Here is a 23,497-nt window from a genome sequence, read left to right on the forward strand (position 1 = left end):
TTAACTTCCTCCACCAGGCTGGTCAGGTTCCACTTGTGGATCTGTGTCCAGTCTCTGGCTATTTGGATCCCCAGGTATCGGAATCTGTTTTGGGCCGTTTTAAATGGGAGTCCCTCCAGTGTTTGGGTTCACTGGGAATGCCACACTTTTGCCCTTGTTGAGTTTGTAACCAGAGAAGGTTTAGAAAATTTCAGGATCTGCATGATTGCCTTCAGTCCTTCCTGTGGCTTTGTGACAGACAGGTGCAGGTGATCCGCATAGAGTGAGACTCTGTGCTCTCAGTCTCCTCTCTGGATGCCCTTCCAGCTTTTCGCGTCCCACAGAACTATCGCCAGAGGTTCAATTGTTAGTGCGAACAGGAGTGGGGACAAGGGGCATCCTTGCCTTGTGTCTCTTTGCAGCTAGAAGTATTCAGAGCTGGTGGTGTTGGTTCGAACGCTCGCTTTGGGAGCGTTGTCTACCCAGGTGGTGAATCCCGCACCTAGCCCAAACCGTTCTAGTAACTCAAGGAGGTACCTCCATTCGACTCTGTCGTCGGCCTTTTCTGCATCCAGGGAGACGATTACCTCTAGTGTTCTCTCCTCCCCCTGGGTGGGGTGGGGGCCGGGCGTCATTATTACATTCAGCAGCTGCCTTGTGTTCGCAGTGAGTTGCCTACCCTTGACAAAGCCCATTTGATCCTCTGCGACCACCTCTGGTACACAACTTTCTAGCCTTTTGGCCATGACCTTTGTGAGTATTTTCGCATCTACATTCAGCAGCGAAATGGGTCTATATGATCAGCATTCCGTCGGGTCTTTATCTTTTTTGGGTATCAGTGAGATTGTGGCCAGCGCTAACGTAGGAGGCAAAGTGCCCCTTGCCAGCGAGTCCGCGAACATGTCCCTTAGCTGTGGGGCCAAGGTGTGGCAATTATGGACAATTTATCATGGCCAATCCACCTAACCTGCACATCTTTGGACTGTGGGAGGAAACCGGAGCACCCGGAGGAAACCCACGTACACACGGGGAGGATGTGCAGACTCCGCACAGACAGTGACCCAAGCCGGAATCGAACCTGGAACCCTGGAGCTGTGAAGCAATTGTGCTATCCACAATGCTACCGTGCTGCGCTCTATGATTTCTCCCTGATCTAGATGTAATTTTTATAACAGCATCTGTAGGTACATGAGGAGCTTAAAATTGAAAAATGTGCTGTTTCAATTCAGAAGCTATGCCACAAGATAATTTAATGGTTTAGAAAAAAATTACTTTTTCATTGTATCGGTGGCAGTGGTTAGCACTGTTGTTTCACAACACCAGGGACCTGGGTTCGATTCCCGGCTTGGGTCACTGTCTGTGCAGAATCTGCACGTTTCCACCAGTGTCTCCGTGGATTTCCTCCGGGTGCTCCGGTTTCCTTCCACAAGTCCCGAACGTGCTTGTGAGGTGAATTGGACATTCTGAATTCTCCCTCAGTGTACCCGAACAGGTGCTGGAGTGTGGCAATTAGGGGATTTTCACAGTGATTTCATTGCACTGCTAATGTAAGCCTACTTGCGACAATAATAAAGATTATTATTGTTCCAAAAAATACACTGAAAAAGTCATCTGGTTCAACAAGCTTATGGTCATGTTTTGATCAATTTTGCACCGACTTGAGGAATAAGACTGCTTAAAAAGTGATTTTGCGCCAAGTATAAAAAGGTGTAGTCTGAAACTTTGTTCCAGGCAGAGCGCTGCAATATCTCTTCTGGACACTTGTAGCGCTGTGCCTCACACGCAGGCCTTCCTTCCGACAGGACAGTCGGTTTCGGCGGGAGAACAGCTGGTGAGTCAGTTTCAGCGGGAGCAGTGCGGAAGTGGCTGCTGGGAGGCAAGTCTGTCCTTTAAAAGCACTTGTCTTTGCAGGGGCAGGCCAGTCGATTTCGGCGCGAGAACAGCTGGTGAGTCAGTTTCAGCGGGAGCAGTGCGGAAGTGGCTGCTGGGAGGTAAGTCTGTCCTTTAAAAGCACTTGTCTTTGCAGGGGCAGGCCAGTCGATTTCGGCGGGAGAACAGCTGGTGACTCAGTTTCAGCGGGAGCAGTGTGGAAGTGGCTGCTGGGAGGTAAGTCTGTCCTTTAAAAGCACTTGTCTTTGCAGGGGCAGGCCAGTCGATTTCGGCGGGAGAACAGCTGGTGAGTCAGTTTCAGCGGGAGCAGTGCGGAAGTGGCTGCTGGGAGGTAAGTCTGTCCTTTAAAAGCACTTGTCTTTGCAGGGGCAGGCCAATCGATTTCGGCGGGAGTGGAGCTGGCTGGTTAGTCAATTTCAGCAGGAGCTGAGAATTTTTTTTTTTTAAATTAGTGTTTTAGGCGGGAACAGGAAGTCGACCCGTGGACATCTGGGAAGACCCTCACCAATAAATTCTGGTGGAGAGGAAACCCGAGACACTACACGTGTAGTGTCTCCCACCCGCCCTCCTCCTCCAACCTAATAATAAAACCCATTGGTCTGAGGTAAGTACCATATTTTATTATATTATTATTATTTTTTATAAAAAATTTAATTTAGTTGTTAGCCAGATCTTGGTAGAAAGTTAGAGGAATGGCAGGGAAGGGAGTGCAATGTTCCTCCTGCAGGATGTTAGAGGTGAGGGATGCAGTTAGTGTCCCTGCTGATTTTACCTGCAGGAAGTGCTGCCATCTCCAGCTCCTCCAAGACCGAGTTAGGGAACTGGAGCTGGAAGAACTTCGGATCATTCGGGAGGCAGAAGGGGTCATAGATAGCAGCTTCAGGGAATTAGTTACACCAAAGATTGGAGATAGGTGGGTAACTGTAAGAGGGACTGGGAAAAAGCAGTCAGTGCAGGGATCCCCTGCGGTCGCTCCCCTGAGAAACAAGTATACCGCTTTGGATACTTGTGGGGGGGACGACTGGGGTACGGGCCTCTGGCACGGAGTCTGTCCCTGTTGCTCAGAAGGGAAGGGGGGAGAGGAGCAGAGCATTAGTAATTGGGGACTCTATAGTCAGGGGCACAGATAGGAGATTTTGTGGGAGCGTGAGAGACTCACGTTTGGTATGTTGCCTCCCAGGTGCAAGGGTACGTGATGGCTCGGATCGTGTTTTCCGGGTCCTTAGGGGGGAGGGGGAGCAGCCCCAAGTCGTGGTCCACATTGGCACTAACGACATAGGTAGGAAAGGGGACAAGGATGTCAGGCAGGCTTTCAGGGAGCTAGGATGGAAGCTCAGAACTAGAACAAACAGAGTTATCATCTCTGGGTTGTTGCCCGTGCCACGTGATAGTGAGATGAGGAATAGGGGGAGAGAGCATTTAAACACGTGGCTACAGGGATGGTGCAGGCGGGAGGGATTCAGATTTCTGGATAACTGGGGCTCTTTCTGGGGAAGGTGGGACCTCTACAGACAGGATGGTCTACATCTGAACCTGAGGGGCACAAATATCCTGGGGGGGGGGGGAGATTTGTTAGTGCTCTTTGGGGGGGTTTAAACTAATGCAGCAGGGGCATGGGAACCTGGATTGTAGTTTTAGGGTAAGGGAGAATGAGAGTATAGAGGTCAGGAGCACAGATTTGACGTCGCAGGAGGGGGCCAGTGTTCAGGTAGGTGGTTTGAAGTATGTCTACTTCAATGCCAGGAGTATACGAAACAAGGTAGGGGAACTGGCAGCATGGGTTGGTACCTGGGACTTCGATGTTGTGGCCATTTCGGAGACATGGATAGAGCAGGGACAGGAATGGATGTCGCAGGTTCCGGGGTTTAGGTGTTTTAGTAAGCTCAGAGAAGGAGGCAAAAGAGGGGGAGGTGTGGCGCTGCTAGTCAAGAGCAGTATTACGGTGGCGGAGAGGATGCTAGATGGGGGCTCTTCTTCCGAGGTAGTATGGGCTGAAGTTAGAAACAGGAAAGGAGAGGTCATCCTGTTGGGAGTTTTTTATAGGCCTCCTAATAGTTCTAGGGATGTAGAGGAAAGGATGGCGAAGATGATTCTGGATAAGAGCGAAAGTAACAGGGTAGTTATTATGGGAGACTTTAACTTTCCAAATATTGACTGGAAAAGATATAGTTCGAGTACAAAAGATGGGTCGTTTTTTGTACAGTGTGTGCAGGAGGGTTTCCTGAAACAATATGTTGACAGGCCAACAAGAGGCGAGGCCACGTTGGATTTGGTTTTGGGTAATGAACCAGGCCAGGTGTTGGATTTGGAGGTAGGAGAGCACTTTGGGGACAGTGACCACAATTTGGTGACGTTTACGTTAATGATGGCAAGGGATAAGTATACACCGCAGGGCAAGAGTTATAGCTGGGGGAAGGGCAATTCTGATGCCATTAGACGTGACTTGGGGGGGATAAGGTGGAGAAGTAGGCTGCAAGTGTTGGGCACACTGGATAAGTGGGGCTTGTTCAAGGATCAGCTACTGCGTGTTCTTGATAAGTATGTACCGGTCAGGCAGGGAGGAAGGCGTCGAGTGAGGGAACCGTGGTTTACCAAGGAAGTGGAATCTCTTGTTAAGAGGAAGAAGGAGGCCTATGTGAAGATGAGGTGTGAAGTTTCGGTTGGGGCGATGGATAGTTACAAGGTAGCGAGGAAGAATCTAAAGAGAGAGCTAAGATGAGCAAGGAGGGGACATGAGAAGTATTTGGCAGGAAGGATCAAGGAAAACCCAAAAGCTTTCTATAGGTATGTCAGGAATAAGCGAATGACTAGGGAAAGAGTAGGACCAGTCAAGGACAGAGATGGGAAATTGTGTGTGGAGTCTGAAGAGATAGGCGAGATACTAAATGAATATTTTTCGTCAGTATTCACTCAGGAAAAAGATAATGTTGTGGAGGAGAATGCTGAGCCCCAGGCTAATAGAATAGATGGCATTGAGGTACGTAGGGAAGAGGTGTTGGCAATTCTGGACAGACTGAAAATAGATAAGTCCCCGGGACCTGATGGGATTTATCCTAGGATTCTCTGGGAGGCCAGGGAAGAGATTGCTGGACCTTTGGCTTTGATTTTTATGTCATCATTGGCTACAGGAATAGTCATGATGTGGAGATGCCGGCGTTGGACTGGGGTGAGCACAGTACGAAGTCTTACAACACCAGGTTAAAGTCCAACAGGTTTGTTTCGATGTCACTAGCTTTCGGAGCGCTGCTCCTTCCTCAGACCTCTTCATTCACCTGAGGAAGGAGCAGCGCTCCGAAAGCTAGTGACATCGAAACAAACCTGTTGGACTTTAACCTGGTGTTGTAAGACTTCGTACTGTACAGGAATAGTGCCAGAGGACTGGAGGACAGCAAATGTGGTCCCTTTGTTCAAAAAGGGGAGCAGAGACAACCCCGGCAACTATAGACCGGTGAGCCTCACGTCTGTAGTGGGTAAAGTCTTGGAGGGGATTATAAGAGACAAGATTTATAATCATCTAGATAGGAATAATATGATCAGGGATAGTCAGCATGGCTTTGTGAAGGGTAGGTCATGCCTCACAAACCTTATTGAGTTCTTTGAGAAGGTGACTGAACAGGTAGATGAGGGTAGAGCAGTTGATGTGGTGTATATGGATTTCAGCAAAGCGTTTGATAAGGTTCCCCACGGTAGGCTATTGCAGAAAATACGGAGGCTGGGGATTGAGGGTGATTTAGAGATGTGGATCAGAAATTGGCTAGCTGAAAGAAGACAGAGGGTGGTGGTTGATGGGAAATGTTCAGAATGGAGGAGTACAGTCACAAGTGGAGTACCACAAGGATCTGTTCTGGGGCCGTTGCTGTTTGTCATTTTTATCAATGACCTAGAGGAAGGCGCAGAAGGGTGGGTGAGTAAATTTGCAGACGATACTAAAGTCGGTGGTGTTGTCGATAGTGTGGAAGGATGTAGCAGGTTACAGAGGGATATAGATAAGCTGCAGAGCTGGGCTGAGAGGTAGCAAATGGAGTTTAATGTAGAGAAGTGTGAGGTGATTCACTTTGGAAGGAATAACAGGAATGCGGAATATTTGGCTAATGGTAAAGTTCTTGAAAGTGTGGATGAGCAGAGGGATCTAGGTGTCCATGTACATAGATCCCTGAAAGTTGCCACCCAGGTTGATAGGGTTGTGAAGAAGGCCTATGGAGTGTTGGCCTTTATTGGTAGAGGGATTGAGTTCCGGAGTCGGGAGGTCATGTTGCAGCTGTACAGAACTCTAGTACGGCCACATTTGGAGTATTGCGTACAGTTCTGGTCACCGCATTATAGGAAGGACGTGGAGGCTTTGGAGCGGGTGCAGAGGAGATTTACCAGGATGTTGCCTGGTATGGAGGGAAAATCTTATGAGGAAAGGCTGATGGACTTGAGGTTGTTTTCGTTGGAGAGAAGAAGGTTAAGAGGAGACTTAATAGAGGCATACAAAATGATCAGGGGGTTGGATAGGGTGGACAGTGAGAGCCTTCTCCCGCGGATGGAAATGGCTGGCACGAGGGGACATAACTTTAAACTGAGGGGTAATAGATATAGGACAGAGGTCAGAGGTAGGTTCTTTACGCAAAGAGTAGTGAGGCCGTGGAATGCCCTACCTGCTACAGTAGTGAACTCGCCAACATTGAGGGCATTTAAAAGTTTATTGGATAAACATATGGATGATAATGGCATAGTGTAGGTTAGATGGCTTTTGTTTCGGTGCAACATCGTGGGCCAAAGGGCCTGTACTGCGCTGTATTGTTCTATGTTCTAGGACAGAATTCCTGCACACTGCCAATCAAAGCTCAGATGATAGTTAAATAGCAGTGGGAGCTGGAGAGTCGGCGGTTGCGTGTTAGGCACCGACTCTCAGGATGGTGAGCGCCGATCCATCATCATTTTTTAAATCCTACCCGTAGTAATTAGTTATCCTATCTGAGATCAACAAATATTCCCATCCATTGGGGCTGGTTTAGCACACTGGGCTAAATCGCTGGCTTTTAAAGCAGACCAGGGCAGGCCAGCAACACGGTTCGATTCCCGTACCAGCCTCCCCGAACAGGTGCCGGAATGTGGCGACTAAGGGCTTTTCAAAGTAACTTCATTGAAGCCTACCTGTGACAATAAGCGATTTTCATTTTCATTTCATTTCATTGTGGTGAGGACATTAATATGGTCACAGCTGGTGACATCTTGAGAATACATACTGCAGAGCACTAATCTTTAAACAAAGAACCAATTGGAGCAGTCCTTGGCCTGGAACTGAAAGCTTAAACAAAGGTTTTTGTGCAGCTGAATGCTGTCCAAAAAGATAATGCCAAAAGTTTAATCAGTCAGACTACAGACGGACACATGGTTATTTAAATTTTTTTAATTAGGAGACAAATCATGTAGAATTTGCTATGAATTCATATACCACCTGTAAACAAGGAGACTGACACTTTGCACATTTTCTTATGTCACTAGGCATTCCTTGTTCCATCATTGGAAAACTGCAAGACACATGCTAAATACAGGTTTCCCAGTTTGGATTACCAGTTCCTACTGCCGGACCCAGCTATGCTTTTTTATCATTAGATATAGGAAGGTATAACCCAAGTCACTCAGGCCACTGATGAGAATGACAAACTTCATCACGAGTGATTATCCAAGATGGGCTCAAAACTTGTAGTACTATCCACACAAGCACACCTATGTACATCATTGCCCCACAACCGATCATTTGAGATTATTCCAGCTAAAAGTGAAAATACCTCACAAAGCTGCCGAATGCACTGTTGTACAAAAGCCTTATCGTGAAGCGGTCTAGGGTCTTTTATCTTTTCCATGCCTCCACATGTTCCAATGCTACTTGTTCTACCTCCACATGCTCCAATGCTACTTGTTCTACAATGAAAACACTCAGTTTAGAACAAATATCTTCAAAGCCAATTGCTCAATACCAAAGAGGAAGGGGAAAAATAAGCAACCCCAGCCCCCACAAACAGCAATGTTATAATGACCAGATAATCCATTTTTTAAAATGCCGGTCAAGGAATGAATATTGACCAGGACCAGGATAACTCCCTTACTCCAACAAGGTGTAAGCAGTGGAATGATAAAATGATTTTAACTTGACCCTGTGCCATTTATAATCTACATCAACAACTTAGATGAAGGGCCAAGTGTTAATGAATTAAAGTTGACTGATGATACAAAGCTAGGTATGAAAGTAAACTGTGAGGAGGCTGCAAAGGGATATGGACAAGAAGACAGAGATGATAACGTGAGAAGTTTGGAATTATCCACCTTGGAAAGAAGAATGGAAAAGCAGATTTTTCTTAAAACGGTACAAGACTAATAAACAGAAATGAGTACAGTGAACCTGGGGCAGCAGAGTGGCACAGTAATTGGCACTGCTGCCTCACCGCACCAAGGTCCAATTTTGGCTTTGGGTGACTGTGGAGTTTGTACTTTCTCCCTGTGTCTGCATGGGTTTCATCTGGGTGCTCCGGTTTCCTCCCACAATCCAAAGATGTGTAGGATAGGTGGGATTACGAGGATAGGGTGCTCTTTCAGAGGGTTGGTGCAGACTTGATCGGCCAAATGGCCTCCTCCACTGTAGGAATTTTATGGTTCTCTGAACAGCTTCTAAAGCAATATCTTCTTTTAAAATAAGGAGACCAAATTTGCACACAGTATTCCAGAAGTGGTTTGCTGAGGCCATGCTACTTTTATATTCCATTACTCTTGCAATAAATGTCAACATTCAATTTGCCTTCCTAATCAGTTTGTTGTGTGTCTCAAGGCTTAGTGTCGTTGCACATTAAGTGTTTTTTAACAAGTGTTCAAGTGTTCAATTCTGGTCGCCACACTACCAGAAGGATGTGGAGGCTTTAGAGAGGGTGCAGAAGAGATTTACCAGAATGTTGCCTGGTATGGAGGGCATTAGCTATGAGGAGCGGTTGAATAAACTCGGTTTGTTCTCCCTAGAACGAAGGAGGTTGAGGGGAGACCTGATAGAGATATACAAAATTATGAGGGGCATAGACAGAGTGGATAGTCAGAGGCTTTTCCCCAGGGTAGAGGGGACAATTACTAGGGGGCATAGGTTTAAGGTGAGAGGGGCAAGGTTTAGAGTAGATGTACGAGGCAAGTTTTTTTACACAGAGGGTAGTGGGTGCCTGGAACTCGCTACCGGAGGAGGTGGTGGAAGCAGGGACGATAGTGACATTTAAGGGGCATCTTGACAAATACATGAATAGGATGGGAATAGAGGGATGCGGACCCAGGAAGTGTAGAAGATTGTAATTTAGTCGGGCAGCATGGTCGGCACGGGCTTGGAGGGCCGAAGGGCCTGTTCCTGTGCTGTACATTTCTTTGTTCTTTGTAACTCATATACATCTCCCTTCATACTGGCTTTTGCCAGACTATTATAACTTGGTCCACTACCATGGGACTCTCTACATCATACTGTGGGTGGTACAGGTTTCACAGCACATTATCCCTTGCTATGGGGCGGCATAGCATAGCGTCAGGGACCCTGGTTCAATTCCGGCCTTTGGTGACTGTGTGGAGTTTGAATTTTCTCGCTGCTTCTGTGTGGGTTTCCTCCAGGTGCTTCGGTTTCCTCCCACAGTCCAAAGATAGGTAGATTGGCCATGCTAAATTGATTGTTATAAAGATGTACCGTTTTGGTGTAGTTATGGGGATAGTGCAAGGAGTGGGCCTAGGTAGGGTGTTCTTCAGGAGGGTCAGTGCAGTCTTGATGGACCAAATGGCCCCCTTCTGCACGGTAGAAATTCTATGGTTCTATGCAAACACTATTCAGGCACAGATTTAAGGTAATTGGCAAAAGCAGCAATTGTAAGGGCACTTTCTGTTGATTCCCTTTTTCCCCATTTCTTTCATTTTGTCGTTATCATTTTTGATCCATGGATGTTTAATGGACATGTCCCTTTCAGTTGAGCAGAGGAAGTGGGCACTCATAAGTTACAAAATAGTACACTGTGCTAGCTTCTGAACAGCAGAACTCAGACTTTTTAGCACCCGGGAGATTGGACAGACTTGGTTCGATTGGTTGGCTGGTGGCCAATGAATTGGCCAAAAAGCCTTATTCTGCCTAGCGGCAGGCAGTGATTGGGTCCTACCCTAGTGGGATGGTTTTCAGAGAACCAAGGAAAGGACAGTCGGGTCCTGGACGTTCAGAAAAGAAGTTTTGAGAGTCTCTTTCTCTAGAAAAGCTGCATAGCTGCTGTATTTCTGAACCTACAGAGAACATGGATGAATCTACAATGAAAACCATTTTAGACTGAAAGCAGAAACCTTGAGCTGAAAGTTTAAACTAAAGGAAGGTGTGCCAGAAGACAACCATCTGAAACAAAGACTGTTACCCTTTTTACTTTCATCATTATTTCTTTTCCCCACTGTATTTGTTTGTCGTGTGCAAAGGTTTTAGTTTAGACTGGCACAATGGCCAGCACAGAGTTGGAGGGCCTGTTCCTGTGCTGTACTTTTCTATGTGTGTGTGTGTGTGTGTGTGTGTGTGCGCTTATTATATATATTATATATAGAGGGTGAGTGAGAGTTAGATGGGGGTTAGGAATTAGATAATAGTTAATTAGTTGTATTCACTGCATATTGAATAATAGTTATTGTTATTAATAAAATTAAATAGTGTTTAAATTTACAAACTTGGCGACTGTAGTTATTGGGCAGCCAAGGGCCAACGGCTTTGGGTGTTTTTCTAAGAATTCTTTGTTCATTTCAACTGTGTTGTGACTCCAGGTCAAGTGGGGCTAAAATTGACCGCTCACTATCCCAAGGGATGGTAACACAAGGAAGATGCAAGAGAAGATGAAACTTTTTCACATATTGAGTGATTAAGATCTGGAGTGTGCTGCCTGATCACGTGAAGGTTAAATCAAGGTATTCAAGAGGGAATTGGGTTATTATTTGAAAAGGAAGAAAATGCAGGGTTAGCGCAAGAAGGCAGCAAAATGACAGTGGATGAATTACTCAAAGAGCAGGCTCGTCGACACAACGGGCTCAATGGCCTCCAGCTGTGCAATAATAATTCTGGGGATTCTAAAGAGATACAACTCCCCTCGTATTTATATGTAACTACCCAACTATCCTTGTTAAAGGAAGAGTTTGATTGTAATAGTTGGTTATATTGAATTACACAGTACAGAGTGGAGCGCAGGAAGAAGGAAAGAGAAATAAATCAAATAGAACACAATCTTGGAAAACATTCTCAGTCTCAGGAGTAGGGGAAACTAAATGCTGCCAGTACCTTCTTCCAAAGGAGCTGGTGATTCTCTCAGAGGTTCCTGGACGAAACACACTGTGAACAAACAAAGTTTAGCAGAAGATAAATCTCATGCAATCAGTTATCAAACATGAACACACAATGTCCCCTCCCTGTCGAAACCACAATCACTTTCCACCCTTCAGCCTTTGCATTCAAAGAATCATTCTGCACCTCCAGTAAGATGCCACCAAATACACATTCCCCTCCCCTGTCAGCATTCTGAAGGAACCATTTCCTCAATGACACCTTAGTCCACTCTTCTATCACCCACAACACAGCATCCTGATTCAAAGGCATCGCAGGAAGTGTAACACCCGCCCTTTTTGCCCATCTCCTCACTGTTCACTTTTTTTTAAGCAGTCTCCTCTACAATGGGCAGACTGAGGTACACTGGGTGACCACTTTGTGGAACTCCCCCACTCAGGTGCAAACAGGCTTGCCATTTCAATTCATTATCATGCTCCCATTTCGGTCTCTGCCTGCTAAATGTTCCGATGAGGCACTTTACAGCCTCTGAACTCAACATTAAGTTCAACATCATCAGAGCTCTGTCCTCCATTTTGATTTTCGCACCTCCATTACCATTGTTTGCTTTTTGTCCTTTTTTAAATTAATAAATGTTGGGCCAGAATTTATTGCTCACTCCTAATTTAAACAGTCAACCACTAGAGTCACAAGTAAGGATGGCAGATTTCCATCTCTAAATGATATTAGTGATCTAGGTTTCTATGACAATGGCAACAATTCCATTGTCATCATTAATTCTGGATTGTTTTATGGAGTTCAAATTGCACCATCTGCCCCGGCGGGTTGCCAGAGCATTACCCTCGGTCTGCCCCAGCGGGTTCCCAGAGTATTGCCCTCGGTCTCTGGATTACAATACTAGCATTAATACCACTACCCCTCTGACTTTCCAGGTCACCTCCCCCACCCTGTAACCTGTTTCTTCTTTTTAGTATCCATCCATTTCTTCTGGTTCCATACATAGATTCCCTCCAATATCTGTGAATGGACCAACCCTTTCTCTGGCTATCCTCTTGCTCTTTACATACGTATAAAACGCTTTAGGTCTTTCCTTAATCGGTAGCACAGTGGTTAGCACTGTTGCTTCACAACTCCAGGGTCCCAGCTTCGATTCCCGGCTTGGGTCACTGTCTGTGTGGAGTCTGCACGTTCACCCTGTGTCTGCATGGGTTTCCTCTGGGTGCTCCGGAAAGACGTGCTGTTAGGTAATTTGACATTCTGAATTCTCCCTCTATGTACCCAAACAGGCGACTAGGGGCTTTTTACAGTAAATTTATTGCAGTTTAATTTAAGCCTACTTGTGATAATGAAGATTATTATAATCCTGTTTGTCACCATTTCATTTCATGACCCCTTTTAGCCCTCCTAACTCCTACCTTAAGTTCCTTCCTACTTTCAAGGCTTCATTTGTCCTAAGACTTTTAGACCTTATGACTTTAATAATCTTGTCTATACATGCACACGACAAAGACACACCCAACTTGAAATAATTCTGCACTTTTGAAACCATTCGACAAGGTTCCACACTGGCTAGTTGTGGCTAAGGTGGTGAATTATACAAAGTATGAAGCTTGATTGAAAATTTGTTATCAAAGCAATAAACAGTATAACAGCCTTTGAGCCAACTGGCAATCAAGCTGCAGACTACCTCTACTCATGTGATCTCTAACAAAGTAATGTTACATTTTACCATTGTGCAACTTCTAAAATTGGGCAAATCTGGATGAAATTACACAATATATAAGTTTCCATGGAACAAAAACTAGGTACTGGATGTCAAACAATGGGCAGGAAGAACATGGATACAAAATTTGCGAAGGGATAGAAAACAGTGGTGGTGAATGGCTGTTTTCTCTGTTGGAGGGAAGTATGCAGTTGCATTTCCCAAAGTTCAGTACTGGGACCACTGCTGTTTTTATTTACATTAATTATGGTCTTGAAGATGCAGGAGGAAATTTCAAAATTTTCAATATGAAACTAAAATGTAGTAAACAGTGAGGCAGACAGCAAGACGTCAAGAGAACAGAGAGTGGAGGAGGGGCACAGGAAATTCAATGCAGAATGGTGAGAAGTGTCAATTTTGATAAGAACATAATATTTGCTAAATCAAACAATTTTGAATGAATAATATGCAGGGAAAGCCCTGTTTGCATACAAATCCTTGAAGATAGCAGGACAGGTTAACAAAGCAATTTAACTAGAATATTAAGGACAGCACAGTGAGGAAGAATGAAGGCTTAGAGACAGCACAGAAGAGGTTTATTAGAAACTGAAGTTTTTGCCTTGGGCCAAAGGCAAGAGATTTGATACAGAAATGTAGGATTTGTAATGTACTACATGACATGGGTGGCATGGTGGCACAGTGGTTAGCACTGAACAAAGAACATTATAGCACAGGAACAGGCCGTTCGGCCCACCAAGCCTGCACCATTCCAGATTCCTTAATTAGACCTACTACTCATTGCCCAAACAATCTGTATCCCTCCATTCCCGCACATTCAAGTGTCTATTAAGATACATCTCAAACGTTGCTATCGTGCCTGCCTTCACCACCTCCACTGGCACTGAATTCCAGGCACAAACTACAAACATAAATACTCCACACAGCTACAGTACTCTTTATTTAACCCTTAATAACTTCCCATTACTGTTTCACTCAAAAATTAACGTCCATAAACCAGACAAAAACCCTTTTACTCAAACTAGTAGGTTTGAATTCTTTCCAGAAAAAAAGTTATCACTTTTAAAGTATCAAGTGATCTGGACACCTTTTAACATGCAGAGAGATCCTTGTAGACGGAATACAGCAGCCAAAAGTCTAAACCGAAAGTAAAACTCAGAACCACACAACAGCTTCCAGCTCAAAATTGAAAGTAAAAACCAGTGCCACAGCCCAGCTCCACCAACACAATGACATCACTCAAGCCATGTGATAATACACATTTCTTAAAGGGACATTCCCATGACAATATACAAATTCAAAAGTCTTGGATAGATATTTGAAGGAGAAAAATATTGCAGGGATGTGAGAAAAGGCAAGAGGAGTGGGGTTAAGCTGACTGCTCTTTGAAAGAGCTAGTCCATATTTGATGGGGTGAATGGTCTCCTCCTGTGCTGTATTGTTTTATAATCAGTCACTGCACCACCAGGTATTAAATTATCAGAAAATGACCCAAAAGTATATTAGTAAATGGGAACAGTGGTAAATGAGAATACACCAGGAAATAAAAGATGAGAAATTATGGTGGAAAATATTGCAATCATGTTTCCTGCATAAAAATCAAATTTATATTGGCAGAAATTGAGACTGAAGTGTCATGGAACGAAACATGACCAGGGCACATCTGCAACGTATAAAATTTTGATCACCTAGCCAAAAGGTAGGACATCATGGCCCTCAGAAGTATAGAACAGAACAATGTGTTATAATCATGGCCCCTAACTTTACTTCTACTCCACAAGTTTTCTCTCATCAAGGATTTTCATTATTTTAAACACCTATCCCATACCCCTCAGCCAGAAGAAAAAAAACACCTTGTAAATCTTCTCCACACCCTCTCGTGCCTCCATATCCTGTTCATAACAGGGGGATTAGAAGCTTCAAATTAAAGTTGGCATAACCTCCGCTTTTCAATTCTATCCCTCTAGATGTGAGGTTATTTGCTTTGGCAGCAAGAATAGAAAAGCAGAATAATTTTTTTTTAAAAAAGGTGTGAAATTTGTAAACTTTGTGATGGCCAGAGAGACTTGGGTGTACTCGTGCAAGAAAAACAAAGTTAGCGTGCAGTTGCAGCAAGCAATTAGGGAGGCAAATGGCATGCTCGCCTTTGTGAGACCATACCTCTGCAGATCTGTCTCTATGTTTAAGGAATTATATTCACAGTTTGGGCAGCACGATAACAGTGGTTAGCACAATTGCTTCACAACTCCAGGTCCCCAGGTTCGATTCCCGGCTTGGGTCACTGTCTGCGCGGAGTCTGCACATTCTCCCATTGTGTGCATGGGTTTCCTCCGGGTGCTACGGTTTCCTCCCACAGTCCAAAGATGTGCAGGTTAGGTGGATTGGCCATGCTGAATTGCCCTTAGTGTCCAAAATTGCCCTCAGTGTTGGGTGGGGTTACTGGGATAGGGTGGAGATGTGGGCTTGGGTAGGGTGCGCTTTCCAAGAGCTGGTCCAGACTCGATGGGCCTAATGGCCTCCTTCTGCACTGTAAATTCTATGATTCTATGAGGAGATGGTGCAGAGAAATTCACAAGATTGGCACTAGGTGTGAGAGGGTCGTTCTATGATGACAGGCTGAGTAAATTGGGTGTATATTCTCAAATCTACTGCATGGAAGGCGGCCATTAAGCTCATTATAGAAACATAGACAGTAAGAGGAAGAGGCCATTTGGCCCTTCGAGTGCGCTCCGCCATTCTATGATCATGGCTGATATTCCAACTTAATAGTCTAGTCCCGCTTTCCTTCCCCATAGCCCTTCATCCTAAACGCTAAAAAACATACAATGTTTTGGCTTCAATTACTTCCTGTTGTAACAAATTCCACAGGTCAACCACTCTCCAGGTGAAGGAATTTCTCCTAATCTCTGTCCTAAATGGTCTACCCGGTATCCTCAGACTGTGACCCCTTGTTCTGGACACACCCATCATATGGAACATCCTTCCTGCATCAACCCGGTTTAGTCCCGTTAGAATTTTAGAGGTTTCTACGAGATCCTCCCTCATTCTTCTGAACTCCAGTGAATACAATCCTAACCGATTCAATCTCTCTTCATACATCATTCCCGGCATCTCAGAAATCAGACTGGTAAACCTTTGCTGCACTCCCTCTAGAGCAAGAACATCCCTCCTCAGATAAGGAGACCAAAACTGCACACAATATTCCAGGTGTGGTATCAACCAAGGTCCTGTATAATTGCAGCAAGAAATCCCTGCTCCCGTACTCGAACCTTCTCGCAATGGAAGGTCAGCATAACATTTGCTTTCTTTACCGCCTGTTGCACCAGCATGCTTATCTTCAGTGACTAGTATACGAGGACACCCAGGTATCTTTGCACATTCCCTTCTCCTAATGTTTGGCTGTTCAGATAATGGTCTATCTTCTCATTTTTGCTACCAGTGGATAACCTCACATTTTAAAAAATTCTTTATGGGATGTTCTTTCTGGCAAGGCCAGAATTTATTGCCCACCCTAATTGCCCTTGAGAAGATGGTGATGAGCTACTTTCTGCTGCGCTTCCCACAGTACTGTTAGGGAGGGAGTTTGACCCGGTGAAGGAATGGCAATACAGCTCCAAGTCAGGATGGTGTGTGGCTTGGAGGAGAACTTGCAGTTGGTGGTGTTCCCATTCATTGCTGGTAGAGGTCACGGGTTTGGAAGGTGCTGTTTAAGGAGCCTTGGTGGGTTCCTGCAGTACATTCTGTAGATGTTGCACACTGCTGCCCCTGTTCAGCAATCATTCTTACCTCGAGTTCAACTCCTTTATTCATGCCTGGGCTCAGACAGTGATAGAGTATAGTTTTATTCATATAGGGGCTAATTGAATGCTTATAGCTAATAGGCAAAAAATATTTTTTTTAAGTGTCTCGACTGTGGGAACCCAGTCATTTTTTCATAATGAATTAACCATTGTATTCAGTACTGAGAACGGATTGTTCTCAGTCTAATCAACTAATCAATTTTAGCTAGGTCTTTGCCAAGCTATGAAACGTGGCAGGTATGAGAAAACATATCCAGTATTTTTCCTAAGACTGCGCACTTTAATGCTGAGTTAGTTTTGATAGACACCAGCCAATCTTAAGTAATGTCCAATGTTTGATTAAGTTATCCTCAAGTAACAGACATTCATTTGAACAAACAAGGTCTCAGCTGAGAAATAGAAACCAATGAAAGTAAATGAGGGGTTAAAACAGAGAAAGGAATTCCCTTCAAAATAGGACCTCGTGGTCAAGGTCCCTTGTTTCTGAATTCTTGAATCATCTGTTTGTTGTGTTTAGTGATTCATTGTGTGCTTAAACTTTTTTATGTATTGTTTGATATTTTGTTTCTAAGTTTTTATTCAGTTCTTATTCAAGTGTATACCAGTGAGTAATTAACAATAAAGTCGTATTTTTGACACTCCCACCAACCGGACTACCGATTCTTATGCTTGCCTTCATTGGCCGGGGCATTGAGTATAAGAATTGGCAAGTCATGTTGCAGCTGTATAGAACCTTAGTTAGGCCACACTTGGAGTATAGTGTTCAATTCTGGTCACCACACTACCAGAAGGATGTGGAGGCTTTAGAGAGGGTGCAGAAGAGATTTACCAGAATGTTGCCTGGTATGGAGGGCATTAGCTATGAGGAGCGATTGAATAAACTCGGTTTGTTTTCACTGGAACGAAGGAGGTTGAGGGGAGACCTGATAGAAGTATACAAAATTATGAGGGGCATAGACAGAGTGGATAGTCAGAGGCTTTTCCCCAGGGTAGAGGGGTCAATTACTAGGGGGCATAGGTTTAAGGTGAGAGGGGCAAGGTTTAGAGTAGATGTACGAGGCAAGTTTTTTACGCAGAGGGTAGTGGGTGCCTGGAACTCGCTACCGGAGGTGGTAGTGGAAGCAGGGACGATAGGGACATTTAAGGGGCATCTTGACAAATATATGAATAGGATGGGAATAGAAGGATACGGACCCAGGAAGTGTAGAAGATTGTAGTTTAGTCGGGCAGCATGGTCGGCACGGGCTTGGAGGGCCGAAGGGCCTGTTCCTGTGCTGTACATTTCTTTGTTCTTTGTTGTTCTTTATTAGAAGGTAAGAGTCTCAACAGACTAGAATGAACTGAGTAGCCCTGGTAGGACCAAACTGGGTGTAAGTGAACACATTATTGCTGAGTAGGTTCACTTTTTTTTTTTAAAATATATTTTATTCAAATTTTTTGGCCAAACAAAACAATACAAAGGTTTTCCTTTTTACAACAATAAAACAGTATAAATAACAGTGGCCGTTTTTAACAAGTAAATAAATAATATATAAACTAAATGGCAACTGCCATATCAAAAATAATAACTCTCCAAAAATAAAATCAAACAATCCAATACACATAGCCTAATACAAATATCTATACAAAAACACCCGAGGACCCGCCCGGGCCCTCCCCCCTGGGTTGCTGCTGTTACCTTCCCATTTCCTTTATCGTTCTGCGAGGTAGTCAATGAACGGTTGCCACCGCCTGGTGAACCCTTGAGCCGAACCCCTTAGTGCGAACTTTATCCGTTCTAGTTTTCGGAGTAGGTTCACTTGATAGCACTGTTGAGATTAGTTTGCTGATGATCAAGAGCAGACTGATGAGTGCACATTTTCCAGGTTGGATTTACTCGTTCTGCTTTTTATGAGCAGGATATACCTGGGCAATTTTCCAGTTTCATGTAAATTCCAGTATTGTAGATGGTGTAGAGAGTTAGCTCTGGAGCACACGTCTTCAGTACTCTTGCTGGAAACATTGTCAGGGCACATAGTCTGGGTTAGCATTAACTGCCCTTGAACGGAGTGGCTTGCTAGGCCATTTCAAAGGACAGTTCAGGGTCAACCACACTGCTGTGGGTCTGGAGTGACACTTAAGCCAGACCGGGTAAGGATGCCAGATTTCCTTCACTAAAAGACATTACAAACATGGAAACTAGGAGTAGGTTATTTGGCTCTTTGAGCCTGCATCGCCATTCATTATGATCATGGCTGATCCTCTATTTCAGTGCCATATTCCCGCTTTCTCTCGATATGCCTTGATGCCACTAAAATCTTTTTTAAAAAACATCCTTCTCTTCAACAATACATTGTGACTTGGCCTGCACAGCCTTTTGTTAGTGAACCAGATGGAGTTTAACAACAATCTACAATGTGATCAATATAGACAATTCCAGTTTCCAACTACGCAAACCCACAAAGGCCAGACGGAATCTCTGGGGCTGGAGCATCCCTCCCCGATGAACTGAACAAGTTCTGTACCCGCTTTGAACAGTCAGCCAATACATCAGTGCCACCTGCCCCAACAGCCCTGGACACACCCATACCCATGTTAAAGCCTCAAGAGGTAAGAGCTGCCTTCTTGAAAGTGAATCCGCCAAAAGCAACGGGTCCCTTGAGAGTCCCTGAGCGAGCACTCAGCCTGCGCAGACCAGCTGACGAGTGTATTCGCAGACATCTTCAACACCTCCCTTCTCTGCTCCGAGGTCCCGCCCTTCTCCAGACCACCAGAACACCAGTACCAAAGAAGAACGACCAGTGGCCCTGACGTCTGTTATCATGAAATGCTTTGAGCGGCTAGTCATGAGATAGATCAATGCCTCCCAGATGATCTCGATCCATTGCAGTTTGCCTATTGCCGCAACCGGTCCACAGCAGATGCCATCTCTCTGGCCCAACAATCAACTCTCGAACACCTCAACAACAAGGACACCTACGTCAGACTGCTGTTCATAGACTACAGCTCCGCCTTCAACACCATTAACCCAACAAGACTAATAATCAAACTCTGTAATCTTGGACTTGACCCCTCCCTGTGCAGCTGGATCCTTGGCTTGCTCACCAACAGACCGCAATCTGTCAGGATAGGTAACAGCACCTCCTCCACAATAGTCCTTAACACCGGGGCCCCTCAAGGATGTGTACTCTGTCCTCTACTGTACTCCCTATACACACACACGACTGGCAAGATTTAACTCCAATTCAATCTATATGTTTGCAGATGATGCGACTGTGGTGGGTCGTATCTCAAATGACGAATCAGACTACAGAAGGGAGATAGATTATTTGGTTGCATGGTGTACCGAAAAACAACCTCTCTCTAAACGTCGGCAAGACCAAGGAACTGATCATCGACTTCAGGAAGCGTAGCACGTCCCCCCACATCAATGGCTCCGAAGTGGAGACGGTCAATAGCTTTAGGTTCCTGGGGGTCACCATCACCAACAGTCTGTCCTGGTCCACTCTCGTTGATGAAACAGTCAAGAAAGCCCAACAACATCTCTACTTAAGCTAAAGAAATTCGGCATGACTGCATCGACTCTCAAACTTCTACAGATGTGCCATAGAGAGCATCGTACCCGGCTGCATCACAGCCTGGTATGGCAACTGCTTGGCCCAAGATCGCAAGAAACTGCAGAGTGTGGTGAACTCAGCCCAACGCATCACACAAGCTTTCCACCCTCCCATTGATACTATCTACACCTCCCGCTGCCTCAGGAAAGCAGACAGCATTGTCAGAGACCCCTCCCACCCAAGCTTTGCCCTCTTCCAGAATCTTCCATTAGGCAGAAGATGCAGAAGTCGGAAGACCCGCACATCCAGATATAGGAACAGCTTTTTCCCCACAGCTACTAGATTCCTCAATGACACTCCCTCGGACTGATCTGTTCCATGTAAGAACACTATTTTAGACGTCTTAGGCTGCTCTTGCTCATGTTTTTGCTTTGTTTGGCCCTTGTTCCGTCATGAAGCCAATCACTATTTGTCGATGTACTATTTGTCAATGTACTCTGTCGATTATTCTTTTTGTCTACTATGTACTGTGTACGTTCCCTTGGTCGTAGAAAAATACTTTTCGCTCTACCTTAGTACACGTGATAATAAATCAATCAATATGGAGCTAAATTCCAAAATCTGCCATGGTAGGATTCAAATCTAGGTCCCTAGAACATTACCCTGGGTCTCAGTTACCAGTCCAGCGCCACCACTGAGCATATGCCTGGTGCTGCTCCTTTCATGCCCTCCTGCACATTTCATTGAACCGAGGATGCCCTAACCTTAACTTGGTGGTAATGAAGTTACTAATGGCCCACAGAACCTCATGGTTTCCCAGCTTTAATTATGAGATGGGTTCAAAATCTAGCATGATCATGCCACACGTAAAAATGGAACTTTACCACTATTCCACTGCCTTGAACTCCCCTCCTTACAGCACATGAACTGCAGCAGTTAAAGACTGCATTTCACCACCACCTGCTCAAGGTAAATACTGGGGTGGCCAGGACAACCACATCTCATGAGAATAAAATGAATTGAATGGCAGAACAAGTTGGAGGGGCCAAATGGTCCCCTCTTGCACCTATTTTGTTCTCTTCCAAATTGGTGCCAAATGGTCTCCTCCTGCGCCTATTTATGTTCTCTTCCAAATTGGTGGTTTCCATCCATAAATTCGTAAAATTCACCTTGTATGGAAGAAGGCTATAGTAAAACAAGTTGCTGGGCATACCTTTGAGGTGTGGCGAACCCATATCTCGAGGTCTCACTAACCCTGTGAGGCAGCAATGCTCTGTGGCTGCTGGGATTCATTTTGCTGCTTTGAACTGAAAAATAGCAAAGAATTTTGATCCTGAGTTGGAAAGTATAAATTGATGCAAAATAATTTATAAAATTTTAAGAACTTAGGGAGTATTGTTCTCCTCCTCGCCCCACTGCTGCCTCACTGCCATGAAGTTGGACTCAATTGCAACCCTGGGTGACTGTGCGTGTGTGAAGTGTGCACATTTCCCCTGTGTCGGCGCCGGTTTCCCCTCCAGTTGTTCAGTTTCCTTCTCCCCCACCCGCCCAGATATGCGCAGGTTGGGGGGGTGGGTGGAAAGGGGAGGGGTTGCTGCAGACCTGATGGTCCGATAGGCCTCCTTCTACACTATCGGGACACTTTAATTCCTCACTCCCGCGGTGTCTGCCGCTGACCAGCTCCTCGACCCCCCCCCCCCCCCGCCCATGACCAGGCTCCCCCCTCCGACCAAGCCCCCCCCCCCACCCCTGAACCAGGCCCATGCGCCCCCCCGGAACAGGCCCATGCGCCCCCCCCCCCCCGACCAGGCCCATGCGCTCCTCCCCCCCCCCCAAACCAGGCACATGCACCCCCCCCCCCCCGACCAGGCCCATGCGCTCGCCCCCCCCCCCTCGACCAGGCCCATGTGCTCCACCCCCCCCCCCCCCAGACCAGGCCCATGTGCTCTCCACCCCCCCCCCCCCGACCAGGCCCATGCACACCCCCGACCAGGCCCAGGCTCCCCCCCACCCCCCCCAAACCAACCAGGCCCATGCTCCCCCTCCCCCGGACCAGGCCCATAACCAAGCCCCACCCCTCTGATCACGCCCCCTCCCCTCATACAACGCCCCGCCTCCCCTTCCCCTGACCTGCGCCCCCCCCCCCCCCGACCAGGCCCATGCGCTCCTCCCCCCCCCCCCAAACCAGGCCCATGCACCCCCCCCCCCGACCAGGCCCATGCGCTCCCCCCCCCCCCCCCTCGACCAGGCCCATGTGCTCCACCCCCCCCCCCAGACCAGGCCCATGTGCTCTCCACCCCCCACCCCCCCCGACCAGGCCCATGCACACCCCCGACCAGGCCCAGGCTCCCCCCCCCACCCCCCCCAAACCAACCAGGCCCATGCTCCCCTCCCCCGGACCAGGCCCATAACCAAGCCCCACCCCTCTGATCACGCCCCCACCCCTCATACAACGCCCCGCCTCCCCTTCCCCTGACCTGGCCGCCCCGCCCCACCCTCCTCAGACCGGGCTGCGCCCCCCCCCCCCACCTTCACTCTGACCGGGCCGCACCCCCCTCCTTCCACTCTGACCAGGCCGCACCCCCCCCTCCACCCTGACCAGGCCGCCCCCCCCCCCCACCCTGGCCCTGACCAGGCCGCACCCCCCCCCTTCCACTCTGACCAGGCCGCACCCCCCCCACTTCCACTCTGACCAGGCCGCAGCCCCCCCTTCCACTCTGACCAAGCCGCACCCCCCCCTTCCACTCTGACCAGGCCGCACCCCCCCCTTCCACTCTGACCAGGCCGCACCATCCCCCTTCCACTCTGACCAGGCCGCACCCCCACCCTTCCACTCTGACCAGGCCACACCCCTTTCCACTCTGACCAGGCCGCACCCCCCCCTTTCCACTCTGACCAGGCCGCACCCCCCCTTTCCACTCTGACCAGGCCGCACACCCCTTTCCACTCTGACCAGGCCACACCCCTTTCCACTGACCAGGCCACACACCCCCCTCTCCACTCTGACCAGGCCGCAACCCCCCCTCCCCTTTCCAATCTGACCTGGCCGCACCCCCCCTCCCCTTTCCAATCTGACCAGGCCACACCCCTTTCCACTCTGACCAGGCTGCACCCCCCCCCCTTTCCACTCTGACCAGGCCGTACCCCCCCCCTCCCCTTTCCAATCTGACCTGGCCGCACCCCCCCCTCCCCTTTCCAATCTGACCAGGCCGCACACCCCCCTTTCCGCTCTGACCAGGCCGCACCCCCCCCCTTTCCACTCTGACCAGGC

At 46.9% G+C, this 23,497-nt stretch overlaps 1 protein-coding gene across 2 annotated transcripts in view; it reads right to left on the reverse strand.

Annotated features, from left to right (window-relative positions):
• The window catches only part of ndc80 (NDC80 kinetochore complex component), a 225,356-nt gene that overhangs the window by 199,156 nt on the left and 2,703 nt on the right, over positions 1-23,497 (reverse strand). The window contains exons 2-4 of one of the 2 annotated variants that reach the window (XM_072482926.1): positions 21,440-21,533; positions 11,168-11,218; positions 7,647-7,779 (exon numbers count right to left, since the gene is read on the reverse strand). In XM_072482926.1, the coding sequence (XP_072339027.1) occupies positions 7,647-7,779; positions 11,168-11,218; positions 21,440-21,519 (264 nt within the window). In that variant the 5' untranslated portion in view covers positions 21,520-21,533. The remainder of the gene's footprint in view (positions 1-7,646; positions 7,780-11,167; positions 11,219-21,439; positions 21,534-23,497) is intronic. The other variant, XM_072482927.1, reaches the window with a different exon arrangement.

The sequence above is a fragment of the Scyliorhinus torazame genome, chromosome 18 (assembly GCF_047496885.1).
Source record: "Scyliorhinus torazame isolate Kashiwa2021f chromosome 18, sScyTor2.1, whole genome shotgun sequence".
Taxonomy (NCBI): domain Eukaryota; kingdom Metazoa; phylum Chordata; class Chondrichthyes; order Carcharhiniformes; family Scyliorhinidae; genus Scyliorhinus; species Scyliorhinus torazame.